The sequence below is a fragment of the Meriones unguiculatus genome, chromosome 7 (genome assembly GCF_030254825.1).
Source record: "Meriones unguiculatus strain TT.TT164.6M chromosome 7, Bangor_MerUng_6.1, whole genome shotgun sequence".
NCBI lineage: Eukaryota > Metazoa > Chordata > Mammalia > Rodentia > Muridae > Meriones > Meriones unguiculatus.
The window spans coordinates 90,339,484-90,353,320 of NC_083355.1; the positions used below are offsets into that span (position 1 = coordinate 90,339,484).

At 48.9% G+C, this 13,837-nt stretch overlaps 1 protein-coding gene across 4 annotated transcripts in view; it reads right to left on the reverse strand.

Annotated features, from left to right (window-relative positions):
• Dpf3 (double PHD fingers 3) overlaps positions 1 to 13,837 on the reverse strand; it is a 269,339-nt gene that overhangs the window by 102,698 nt on the left and 152,804 nt on the right. For all 4 annotated transcript variants that reach the window (XM_021653727.2, XM_060387818.1, XM_060387820.1 and 1 more), the window contains exons 5-6: positions 10,982 to 11,077; positions 1,907 to 1,985 (exon numbers count right to left, since the gene is read on the reverse strand). In XM_021653727.2, coding sequence (XP_021509402.1) covers positions 1,907 to 1,985; positions 10,982 to 11,077 — 175 coding nt within the window. The remainder of the gene's footprint in view (positions 1 to 1,906; positions 1,986 to 10,981; positions 11,078 to 13,837) is intronic.

Sequence of the window (13,837 nt, forward strand, 5' to 3'; positions counted from 1 at the left end):
CGCTGAGTGTGCCTATTTGTTGGGGAAGGAGACACAAAAGGCCACACGGAGGAGAGTGCGTTCTGGCTCCCATTAAGGAAATACAATCATGGGAAGCACAGCTGGAATTGTGGAGAGAGGGCAGCTGTGGCAACACCATCCCTCGGGGACTCCGGAGAAGGGCGATGGGACACAGAGATAATCCACCAGAACACAGCTGTCAGAGAAAGTGGAGGGAAGAAAGGAATGGTGAGGAGGCTGAAGCAAGAAAAGGGCGCATCAAGGGTGTGTCCGGAAATATGGGAGACTAGGACACCTCAGAATTCCACAAAAGTTCTAGAAAGAGGGCCAGTGAGTTGGCTTAGCAGGTAAGCACACTTGCCACCAAGCCTGATGGCCTGAGTTCAATTGCTGAAATCCACGGGCGCAAGGAGAATTAAACAGCCAAATGAGGGTCGTCGTGGAGATTGAGTTCTAGCAAAACACTGTCCCACCAACACCTAGTTGACCCCTGACCTCCACCCAAGCCAGTGTGTGCACGTGCCCCACGCACAGACACACAACCGATTGTAGTTAATGCGATGAGAACTTTTTTAAAGTTACAGAAATAGAGCAAAAAGTTGAGCATCCCACTCACAATGGGGAACACGGCTTTTTAGAATAGAAATGGAGTCATCACATCTTGGCTCCAAAGCATCTGTTGGCACTCTTAACAGGGGCCACACACAGCTGGAAAGCCTACCCATGGCCCAGAAGAGATCTCCCAAGGGCTAGCATGCTTGGACTCTTTACATATCAGGACACAACTAAATGACATCTGGGAAGTAAGGACCAGACCAAATAAGGCAGACCCCACGCTCTGCTCCCGCCTCTTCCTGGAACACAGTTCCTTGAGGATGGCCATGAGACATTCAGAAGGCTCAGGAATGTCATCTGGTGGAGTATTAAGGAGCCAAACGAGGGGCATGGAGTTTGAATCCTAGCAAAATGTCCTACCAGATGTCATCCCCATAGGGAATAGGACAACATCTTGACATCAAGAGGCCAGTGAAAGGGTCGGGAAAAGGGACCACCCCACTGTGCTCCCTATGTCATATGCCCTTGGCTTTCTTTATCTCCATAGAGGATGCGGGACCTAACAAGATGGAGAAGCACCCAGAGCAGAGGGATCACCAGGCCAGGTCCTGTCTTATCTAGCTTTCTGCCATTCTCAGAGCAGCCTGGTCCTGGTGGCTGGCCTTGGCATGGAGTGAGCAGGAAGTGCCCAGTAGAGTGACAGATAACAGGGCAAGGCTGTGGAACCCACCACAGCCCACCCTTGAAGGCTACTGTCCTTTCAATGATCACTGTCCCTCCTTGTGTTCCTCCCTTGGCTTCTACCCTAGCCCCATACTCAGACTCTAACCCAGGAGCCAGGCAACTACTCTTCCAAAGATGTTTCTGAGTCATGGAAGGAATGGTGCAGAGGAGCTGAGAGCCATTGCTAAAGCAAGCCATTGTCATAGAAAGATTCATAACCAGCCCTGCCTGGGACAGGAGAGAGGGGGAGAGAAATGAAATTAAAGGGAAGTGAATCAGACAAATGGAAAGCCACAGAAGCCAAGGACCTTCGGTCAGAGAGCTTTGGGCTACACTCTCGTTTGGGACTCTGAAACGGTGAAAGACGTAGAGGATGAGTCTTGGAAGAGACAGGCAAAGTGTGAGGAGGCAGGAGGAAGTCCCGAACGGAGAGCTGACGTCCAGGAGCACAGACTGAGAGGTGGAGCCAGTCCACTGCCAGACCACTGTGCCCGGAGCCCCGCCACAGCAGGAGGGGATGTGAGCACACAGGGCTGAAAGCAGGAGGGCCTGGTGAGCCCCAGAGCCAGCGGCCTACCGCCGAGGCAGCACAGAAACACTGGGCCGAGAGTGCACGTGAGATACTTACTGTCACAGACGTATGGTTTGTCGTGGTCTTCCTGAGAGGCAGCGTCATGCCTCCTCCGGCCACCTGCAGAGCCACGAGCCTGGGGAGACATTGAGCATGAGACACCCGTTACTATGACAGCCTCTTGGCTTGCGGGCACACACTCTTTGGGCTCTTTGCACCACAGCCTTTGTTCCCATGCCAACCCTGCTTTACATCAGGAAAACTGAGACCAGGAGGATTAGGTAGCTTGTCCTTGGCTACTCACCTGACTTCTCTTATTGTTTCCACAGTAACTCCCAGAAGGAAGTATAATAGTGGCCCCTTTGTATAGGTGAGGGGACCGAGGCAACAGAGAGGTGAGGTGACTTTCCCAGTGTCATTCATCTACTATATGCAGAACCAGGATGTGAGCAGAAAAGAATGACTGAAAAATGGTGTCGTGGCTTGACTGTGAAAATCCCCAGCTAGTGCCACTGTTTTGTGGGGGGTGAAGGTAAATTTTAGGAGATGAGCCAAACTGGAGTATGTAGGGACAGCATGGGGGTATGTCTTTAAAGGTTATACTTGTCCTGGGCAAGTCTTCTTCCTACCCCTCGTTGTCTCCTGGTCACAGTGAGAAAACTACTCACTGTGCGAAGTGCCAGATACTCTTGCCACCGTGTTCTGCCTCTCCACAGACCCGTAGCAATGGAGAAAGCCAACTGTGGCTGACTCCTCTGAAGCCATGAGCCAAAATAAATCCTTTAAGCGGCTGCCTCAAGTGCTTTGCTACAGCAATAGGAGTTTAATTCATATGGTCCTGTATCTACCAGACATGGGGCCTCTACCATACAGTGTCTCTCTGCCTCACTGACTGTGTACAAGATGTCACGAAGCCTTACATGCTGATCATCTGGTGAGCACATTGGGGACTGGGGAACAGGAAGTGTAACTGCTGTGTCACCCCAGGTTCCTGTGCCCAAACTGCCTACCCTAAAGGCCTCGGGGAGCCAGTCCCATCCTCCATGCTTGGCCTTTACTGTAGAGCTGGGCTTCAGTCAGGTCTCCTTCAGGGACTAAGACCTTAACCCTCAAGATCAACTGGAGCTGGATTCCTGATACCTATCAGAACCCTGTGTGTCTCCCTGGGTGGGTCACATGACCGGAGGGGAAGGGCAGAAGAAGCTAGACTTCAGTAGTAACCGGGACTAGCCTGAAAGGCAGCCAAAAGCTCTGCATCCCAAGACAGCAGCTACCAGAAAGCAGCAAGGCTTATTTACAAGCTATTGTAAGCCCTGCACTGGCCTTCCTGCAGCACCTGGGCCTTCTCCAGGTCATTCACTGCTAATGAGTGGAGGTGAGCCGCCAGCCACGCAAAGGGCTGGCTGCAGTCTTCAGGGACAGAGAGAAAGGGTCAACAGGAATGAAACGTGATGGGGAAGAAGTCTGGGGTGCAGGTCCAGGACCTGCTCCAGAGAGTTTGTCCCAAAGAGTCATGGTGGAAAAGCCTGGGATGGAGTTTCCCACACATACACATTCACAGATACGAGTGCACACATCTTACTGGGTGCTTCGTGAGTGGGCGGGCCTACTCTCCAGGCCTGTGGTACTCACCCCCCTCCCAAAATACACACACTTCACAATCAACTCCACCTGCCAAACCATCACTTCTGCCATCTCCTCAGCTTGTCTTTTCAAATGGTAATAATAATAATAGAATTTCACCTCCCTCCTTGTTGCCACCTTCCTGCCCCCAACCCTGCTAGGGATAATCAACAGAAATCACTCTCCTCCCCCTTTTCCTCTTTCTCTTCTCCTCCTTCTCCTTCTCTTCCTCTTCCTCCTCTTCCTCCAAACACCCTCAAATGCTCAGTGAGCACCAGCCATCACCCTGAGGCACTGACAGACATTGTGCCCAGGGTGCTGAGGGTGGTCATCTTACAGCCCCGGCCCTCCCCACGTCTTCTCAGTGGAGCCAGGGACAGCTTGACAAGCACAGCCGGCAGCCCTGTCACAGCCCCTTGGAGCAGGTAAAAAGCAAGCCAGGCAGAATGATGAGGCCACAGCAAATGCCGGAAGGGGCTCCGCAAGACTGGCCACATGTCAAGGCAATAAGATGAGGGGGCAGGCAGAACAGAAGCATTGGAGCTTCTGAGGGAGCCAGCAGAGGGAAAGAACAGCCCAGCTGAGAGCCGGCTTCCTCCCCTTGCTGCTGGGCTGACCAGCAGGGAGGCTGCATGCTCCCATACTCCCCACACCTTGGTTTTTGCCAAGCAGAGATAAAGGCTACACAGGGCATCTGAGGCAATGTGGGTGGGCTTCTCCTGAAACAGTCCTCCAGGAAGTGTCCTGCTCGAACACCACTTCCTTCAAGAAGTGATGTCCACTTGTCTCCTTTCATTCTTTTTCCTTTCCTCCGCTTTATGTTTAGTCACAGCACATAGCATTATCTGGTGCTACACTGTACATGCGTTACTTTACTTGCTGATTTTTCTATCTGTCCCACAAGAGGTAGAGTCCTGTATGGGCCACCACTGTTTTTGGAACCAAGCGTATTCCTTCAGCAGGTGCCAGATCATTTTATCAATCCATCAGGTGGTGAGTTGACCATTGTCCTTCTTCTTTATCTGTATCCCAATGCTATATTTCTTCCCTCAAAGGCCATCAGCTGATCTTGAACCTCCCCACCCCAACCCCATACCAGGCGGGGCTTTACCTCCCCACTTCCCAGCCTAACCCCTCCTACATGACTACCAACAGAGGGGTGGGGGCTGGAGATCATTCATTCACTCACACTCCACCATTGCCAGCCATGACACATTTACACAGCCAACTGCGGCCTACTACCCGCCCAGCAGTCTCACCCAGGGCTCATGCTGTGTCTAGAAGCAAATTCATCTGTCTTTGTTTGCATGGTTCCTTTTATGATCACCTCTCCTATGCCATCCACAGTCAACCTACATTTCAGCATCCTACCCCTCCAAAAATCTTTCTCTTGCTCTTGAAGAGTAAAAGAAAGAAAGAAAGAAAGAAAGAAAGAAAGAAAGAAAGAAAGAAAGAAAGAAAGAAAGAAAGAAAGAAAGAAAGAAAGAAAGAAAGAAAGAAAGAAAAAAGATGTTTGAAAGTCTGACAGGCCTAAACTTAAATTCCAGTTATTTGTTACTATAACAAAAAGCCTGAGGTAGGTACTTTTGAAAGGAAAAGAGGTTTATGTTGGTTGATGGTGGGAACTCAGCTGGTGATATCCTTCTTCTAACAAAGTCCATAGGCAACACAGAGTGTCACATGGCAAGAAACAGGGAGCCCTCCTGTGTGCCTCTTTCAATCCTTCTATCCTTCTCCATCTTCTTAATGACCCTCAGGACCCAATCAGGAAGCTCTACCCGACCTCACCTAATAATCCTAGTCACTCTACTAAAACTCCCTCTGACTACTACAGCAGCCATCCAGTTTCTGACCTCTCGACATCTCAAATGGCCTTTAAATTTCATCACATGAAGTCTCGGGGACACTCAAGCCATATCCAAACCACAGATAGCACCAGCTGGCTGTCACACAAGTTACCCCCACTAGGGCTTAACCTACTCATTTATAAAATGGGCAGCAGCCAGATGTGGTGGTGCCCATCTGCTACCCCAGCACTCAGAAGATGAATACTGCAAGTTTAAGTCAGCCTGGTCTACACAGGAAGTCCCAGACCACCCACAGCTACTTAAGAAGACTGTCTCGATCAACGCATACATCAGTAAATGAATAAATAAAACAGGAACAGAAACACCTCTGCAGCACAGCTGTTGAGATGGTTAGAGTTAGGGGCATAAGGCCACTGGACACAGCATTAAGCCTGTAGGAGGTGCAATAAGTTATTGACCCTCCATGCCCGCGTGGGTCAACGAGAGGGTAGCCATCCACTAGGCTCTCCTTGTGACTGTTAGCACACGGTGAGAAGCCATCTTGAGTCCTACTTAACACCTCCCCAGTTTGAGCCTTGGGTCCCTAAGGAGAAAGATGGCATCTTGCATTTTATTACGAAGCCCTAACATTCTCCTGGATACACAGCACAAAGCTCTTCCATATACATAAGCTCAGGTGGCTCCTGCAATAACCCTGTGAGTTGGGCCAACCATGTTGCTGTCTGACAGTGGGTGCCTGGTCTGCATGGGTCCGTGAGTTGCCCATAGTCCCAGAGCCAGTGGAAACAGCAGGACAGATTTCTAGGCTCTAATCTAGACTCCTACTCTCCCAAAGAGACCCATCCTCCCTCCCTGAAGATGCTCACTTTCCACTCATACACTGGAGGCCATGGCAGTAATGACAGGGCCCTGCCTTACTGGCCGTAGGTGGGTAGGCTCAGGAGGAGACAACTAATTACTAGGCCAAGCCTGTTTTAGCTGCAACCTGGACCACTCACATTCTACCATCAAAGGACTTGGAATCTGAAAACAGTGACCCCTCTTGGTCACCTGAGTTGTAGGAGCCCACAAATTCAGGAACTCTGGAATCCTGTGCTAAGAGGTGTGGGAAATGCAGGCACCACAGAGTGATAGGAAGCAGAAGCTGTGGGTGGTGCTCTTACTCTCCTCAGTTCTGATTCCATCACCTTCCTGCCCTTCTTGTGAGCTGGATCTTCAAAGATCACTCACATCTGGGACAAGGACCCCAGGGTTTCAAATCCTCTTTAGCTCTATAAAAGCTGCTCTCATGTAATGCCCAGGGGTGAGCATCAGACCTCTTCTCCTATAGGCTGGAGAGGTGGCTCAGCAGTAAAGAGCACTTGCTGCTCTTCCGGAGGACCCAGGTTCAGTTCCCAGCACCCACGAGTCGGCTTACAACCAGGGGATCTGACGCCCTCTTGTGGCCTCTGAGGACGCCTTTACTCACCTGCACAGAACCACATGCACAGAACTAAAACAAATACTTTTTTTTTTGTAACAAAAGCCATTCTCTTGGTGCCACTAAAAAGATCATTTGCCTTTTTCATTCTCAGTTCCTCACAAGTGTACAGTGGGGTTTTCCGGAGGCTGCATGACATTTGACAAGGTTTTCGGTGTGCACTTGTATATTCATGAGCTACATTCATAAGCTGAATTTTGTCTTAATTTCTAATACAGCAAATCATTAGTGAAATTAATGTCACCTGCTATGCCCAGAACAATAGCTTTGAGGGGCTGTCAGTATTTGTTAATGGTACAAAGAATTCCTGAAGCAGAGAAAGGGAGGGCAGTGCTCCACCAGCTCGCCACTGGAAGCATGGACTTCAGACCAGCAATTCCCAAGAGTTTACCATCAAGGCAAGAGCTTATCACCCACCCCCCACATCCTAGAACTACCACATCAGAATTTGCTCTTTGGCAAGATCCCTGGGGACTTCCTGGGCACGCACAAGTTTGAAAAACTGAGCTGTGCCACAAGTATGCCAATAATTACTAATTTGATTGGTTTGATTGATTGATTGATAACACAAGGATCAGTCACATGAATTTCACTAATTTCCTTGGTTGTAGTTACCATAGACACAATTAGTAATCGTTGGGTATGAACTGCCCTCGCCCCTCAGAAAATATATAGTATTAAAACTCAGAAAATTATCTGCTTCGACAATATCCTTCTCTGTCTGTCCTCTATTAGGCACTCAAATTTGGCCCTGTGTTATTGTTCCCCACTTATTGATGAGCAAACTGAGGCCCAGGTCACAAAAGCAACATGATTCACCCGAGGTGCAGGAGGTGGTAGAGCTAAGATTGGCGCTCCTGGGTGGGGTTCTGATAGGGAAACCTATCCGAGACTCACTACCAAAGAAAGCCATGGCCTCCTTCACGTTCTCGGAGTGGCTAGGGTCTTGTCAGACGTCTGCGGGACAGAGGCTGGGCTCCTCTCACGTTCCCACCAAACTCCCAGGTGAGACTGAGGCTCTCGTCCAGACTGCAGAGGCAGATGTGGTTGCTCTCCCGTGGCCAGGAAGCTCCAGAAGCAGCCAGAAAGTCCGTGCGGAAGCTTAAGGCTGTGAGTGAGGCAGCTTCCCACACTCGTTCAGCCTCGAGACCCTCTGCTGCACCCTCCGCTTCCTCCAGGGCTCTCCTCGTGGTGACGTGTCCACAGCGTCATGTACAACCTGGAGCCATTAGCTGTCACTCAGTCATGAGGTTCAGATACGACTTTTCTTCCGGCCTTCCTCATTCAGGTCATTCATCCAGCCTACATATGCAGGGTCCTGGGCCAGACAGGACTCGGTAGAAAAGGCACAGATCTGTGTTCAAATTCTTCTTTCTTTCTGACCAGATGGAGCAACCTTGACCTTCCTGAAATGCCAAGCCACGATTGTGTATGCCTACCACATCTGCCAGTAGCTGTTTTTTTTTTTTTCTTTTTTAAGGAATGAGCTAGGCTAGCTGGGAGTGTAGCTCAGTGCTTAGCAACTAGTTAGAGCATTTAAACCTGGGTTCCGCCCTAAGCACCTCCAAAACAATGAAAACGATAAAACGAGACAGGTGCGTTTTAATTTTAATAACATTTTAATTTTAATAACATTTTACTCCAGTATAACAAAATACGTTATGGTAAAAACTTACGGAAACTAACACTGAGGTGTTTGGCATTCTTTTCCTAGTCTAAGCTATTAGAATGTGGTGTGTACCTAATATTTACAGCACCCACCAATGTGGACTAACACGCACTAGGCAGCCACGGGCAGCAAGTGGCTGCTGCACTGCACTGTTGGGAATGGAGGATACGGAGCACAAAGCATCCAGAACAGCATCACGGCTCTCTGGAGCGGGCTCACTCAGGAGCCCTTCGCTCCACCTGGTTTTGAGTGAATATTAGGGGCCGGTGGATCCTGTCACTCCTGACACCTCCACAGAAAAGACACCCAGTCCCTACTCACTCACAGCAATGCCCACCTTCCACACTCATGCCAGGAGTGCCAGGCCCATTTTCCACAATGTATTCTACAAAGTCTGGCGGGGGCAGCTGGGAGGTGGGGGAAGGTTGGGAGGTTCTCAGCTCTTGGCATTCACAGCAGGCACAGGGGACGCCATGCCCCTGTGTCTCCGAGGATGAAAAAGATGTTTCTTCTATCACCATCTCCACCTCCCCGCCCCCTGCTCCACAGCTGCAGAGAACCATTAGGTGAAACCCTGATGAGGGACATTACAGGAGAGAGACTGGTCTAGAAGCAGCGAATCCTGGTCAGCTTGAACGGCACGAAAGGCAGAACAGCCTGGAAACACAGACCCCTGAAGTAATACAAAGTATACACCACCACCCAGGGATCGTGCTCACCCCTCAGAATAGATATACGCATGCGCGCACAGAGATACTGAACCTATTCAAATTTCCAAGCAACTGAAGTGCTCCCTGACCCACAGAGAACATGATCCAAGACACCCAGCAGATGCCTGAATCTCGGAGAGTAATGAGCCCTATAACTGAATGCCTTGTCCATCTTAACTAAATACTTATCAAGCACTGTGGCCATGACTTTTGTACTCCTGGAGTGAAACAGCAAAAGTAGCACAAGTTCATTTCTCCTTCACAAGTTTTACAGAGAGGTTCAGTCTTACCATAAAATTTGCCAGCCTTAGCAAAGTAACACTTTTCTTGAAACTTAAAAAGAGAACTTTTGCTTTTTTTACTTCGAGGGAACTCTATTCCTGGGTTCTCTTTGGTATATACAAATTCTTGGTATCCTTACTGTTACACTTCTAGGCTGATAAGTATAATAAGGGTTACTGGAACATAAGTACAGCAATACTCATATGCCAGTCTGTCTGGCATGACAAATACTGGATAATTAACAGGCAGGTAGCATACACAGAGTGGATACACTGGGCAAGGGTTGTAGGTATTAGAATAAGGTGTATTTGTGTGGTGTATAAAAATGCCTAACAGAAAAAATAATAATAATAAATGCCTAGTAGAGATACACACACACACACACACACATAATGAAATGCCTAGGATCTACTTTCAAATACTCCAGTGGGAAACAAACACAAAAACCAACAATGAGTAGGAGAAAAGAGTACATAAGAAAACTGTGGAAATACTGGTAACTGATGATGATGACGATGGTGACGTCCCAATGAATCTGCCCCTTCAGACAGCTGCCCCTTCCCAGACTGAGAACTCGGGCTCTTATCAACAGTGGGACCACCTCGGATCACAATGTAGCCAGCACCAGACTTCATGCAACAATCGCCTGGGAACTTGCTTACAATACAGTGGGAGGCCTGATCCTAGACTAATACCTGAGCAGAGGTCCCGGGCATCTAGTGTTGTTACATAGTCTCTGTGGTACTACTGTGTATAAAACCCAGGCTTGCTATAATTATCAGTGGGCCCAAACCCGCAGGGCACACAAGACTAACTTCTCAACCACAGCAAGGAGAAGGTCCTAACCTAGAGCTGATAGGAGCTAGACCCTCAAGCCCTCAAAAGTAGATTCTCCAGTGAAGAGCTATAGTCCTCCCCTGGAGGTCTCTCTCTGCCTAGTTATCATGATGCCCTTGGATATCTCTGTAGAAGATCACAGACTGCTTGGCTGAACGAGAAGACCCTGGAGAACCACACAGAATGTGTGAAACATGGTCTTGGTCAGCTCCCTTCCCTTTTAGGAACTAAACACTGTTTTCTTTCTTCCCATCAGAATCTCTGCTACTCGAACCTCTGCCCCCCCACACACACACACCTTTCTTGTTCATCTCAAAGCCACATGTCTCTAAAGGTGATGCAAAGTCCATTCAGAGGACTATCAACCAGCAGGCTTCTCTCTACACCCCGCCCCTGCCCTGAGGAAGCAGGTGTCCTGATCCCGTCATTCTGGGAAAAACCTAAGTAACAGAAGGGCAAGAACTCTTTTCATGATGGAGTCTCAGAAAATTCTCCTTGCCCTCCGCTCTCCCAACCCCAAGCCCTTCAAGAGCAGCCTCTGCTTCCTCTCCTTCCTCTTGCCAGCTCAGGACTGGCATGCCCAGTCCATGCCAGCCTTCCCAGCCTGGGGCTCCGCCAGCATCTTCCTCAGAGCAGTGTCCAAGTAAGACCATGAGGTGTGTCTATGTACGGAGGGGACTAGAACCAACCTGAACTCGTCCCTTGCAGCCTTCTCCCACTTACCCGTCCTCTGGTCCTATTCTTGCGCTTGGGAATATCCTCTTCCAAATCCTCCTCTTCATTCCCTTCTTCTACATTCTCATCATTTTCCAAAACCCTCTGCAATGACAAGAAAATCAAACACAAGAGTTGAGAGATAAAAGGCGACGGCAAGAACCATCAAAGGGTGTGTTGAGGGTGTCCTGGGTTTTTTGTTCTTCAGCGAAGCAAGGGTGCTGCCGCTGCCTGATGGTTTGAAATCTCAGAGGAATCAGTACTCTTTCAAGCCCTCTGGCCCCTTCCATCCAGATCATCCCAGAACACTGGCCTTTCTCAACTCCTTTTACCCATCCACCCTCAAAAAAGGCGGAGGGTTGGCAAGAGTATAAGGATGCTTTTCCAAAGCTGCCATATCAAAACTGTCTTTAACATGGCATGTTGCTAACCCAGAATATAAAAAGCCATTTCTCCTCTCTCTAACATTGTGGAGCTCGGCCCTGCTTGATGAAAGCAGGCCAGGACATACCCTTAATATGCTGCTCATAATAATCCACGATGGGGTTGTTTTTAAGAAAAAGGCCGGGTGTAGTGGCGCATGCCTTTAATCCCAGCATAGGAGGAGCAGGAGTTCAAGGCCACTCAGTTTCATAGTAAACCTAAGGTCAGCCAGAGTTATGTGTTAGACTCTGGGAGAAAGAGACAGACAGACAGGCAGGCAGGCAGAGAATAAATCGATTTTCATCACAGTCCATGATTTACAATCAAGCTTTAAGTCTACAAATTCAAATGAGCTCCCTCTCCTAGCCCTCAGAACATGGTAACACAGGAGCCAGTTTTAATTTCTAGAAGTGCACAAACTGAGGCTGAAAAGGGTGTTGTTGAGTGATCATGCTCATCCAGCAAAGCCATGACCAGGGCAAGGTCGGACTGGTGAGCCTAGCTCCCCACTTGCTCCTGGGACTCCTCAGGTGCACTGCAACAGACAATGCGCCCGATAGGACCTGAGTGCTTCACTGCCTGTACAGAAGAAAAGGAGAGGTGGGCATCTGCCTCCAGGTCTAAAGTCGGGTAAAAGAGCATAGAGGATCCAGTTACTACCAGGCAGCGGGATATAAAGGAATGGACTCGGAGCCCAGGAGAGAGAGTCCAGCGACATGGTGCGAGGAGCTTTTCACAGGCTCACTGATGTGGCTTTGAGCAATATAATGTTTTGTGCCTCTTCTTACCCAATCAAAAAGTAGCAATTCTTTGGCTCTATAGTATTGTCCAGTGCTGACCACATGTAGATACTAAGCCAAGCCAGAAACAAATGGATAGGGCCCTGGCCCCAAGAAAACCTTAAAGTGTACTAAGAAAGGAGGGCTGACTCCAATAACATACGTAACTACATAACCCCCCTCATTGCCATGATGACTGTGAGAGAGAAGTTTACGGGGCTATAAAAGGGTGCTCCAGAGGAACTGTGCCTGACCTGAAGGTCAAAGGAGACTTTCCTGAGGCTCGGGCAAAGAGCAGGGAGATGTGGAAGATGAGCAACAAATGAATAAGCACAACTCAGATACACTTCCAGCTTTACAAAAGGGTTATGAATGTGAATGGATGGGCTTAGGAGGTTCTGGACCGGCAAGGGCTGGCGAAGCAGTCTCTAACTTATGGATACAAAGACGGTGGTGTGACCAGCACTCAATGGCTTGGGGAAAGATGGCAAAGATGAAGCCAGACAGGTGACTTTATCGTAAGGCACAGGGCTGCAGCTTGTGGTGGTGATGAAAAGGCTTAGAAAGTGGTAGGCCCTGCCCATGCAGCCGGATTTCACCATTACTGCTCAAATGGTCTCCGGGTCAACGCCTCTATAATTTGTCTTTAAAGCAGGAAGCCCAAGAGGGACTTACCAGAACATTCCACCCCAGACACCCATCTTCTAGGTTTCTGCTAGTCCCCCCAAAGGACATAAAACATTCCCCGTGACTTCTTTTCTATCTTCTCCTCTGGTTGTCTTTGGGATGTTCAGCAGCTGGTAGCACGTGGTAGTGGGAAGGAGAATGGCCCCCATGGGCTCATATATTTGAATGTTTGGTCCCCAGTTGGTTGGACTGGTTAGAAAAAATTGTTGAAGGAAGTGTGTCACTGGAGGTGGGCTTTGAGGTTTCAGTGGTCCGTGACAGGCACAGTCCCTTTCTCTCTGCCTACAGATAAGGATGTAGCTCTCAGCTACTCCTCCAGCACCCTGCCTGCCTGCCATGCTCCCTGTCACTATAATCAGGAACTAACCCCCTGAATCTCTAAGAAGCCCCTAATTAGATGCTTTCGTTTATAACTAGCCTCGATCATGGTGTTTCATCACAGAAATTGTAACCCTAACTAAGGCAGCCAACCTTTAACATCAAAGAGAAATGCCCTTGTCTGCTGGAGATGGCCTGCAGCCCATCACTAGGAGATGGTGACTAGGATCCAGAGCGAGTGAGTTTTTGGCTGCTAACCTTAAAAGGGGGTCACCAGTCAAGCCAGGCAAGGCCAGATCAGATACTCTACCACCTTGGGTGAAAGGCGTTAGGATGGATACAAAGTACCACTGTGGCTACTGTTTGTTGATTCTATCTTGCAACTGTTCCAGGTCTTAAAGCCATTTAATCATGCCAAGTTCCAAGTGCTGGCATGCAAAGGTCATTGCCTTTGGCGGCTCAGTACAGTTCTGACGCCCCTGTCATATTTCATGATAAGAAATTTGTTATAGACAAGATGGATTCTAGGCTGAAAAGTTGAAAAAAAGAAAGGGAGGAAGGAAGGAAAGAAGGAAAGAAAAGAAAGGAAAGGGAAAGAAAAGAAGGAAAACAGGTGAAGGAGGCTGAGCTGATCCCCAAGTATCTTATGGTCTCTCAG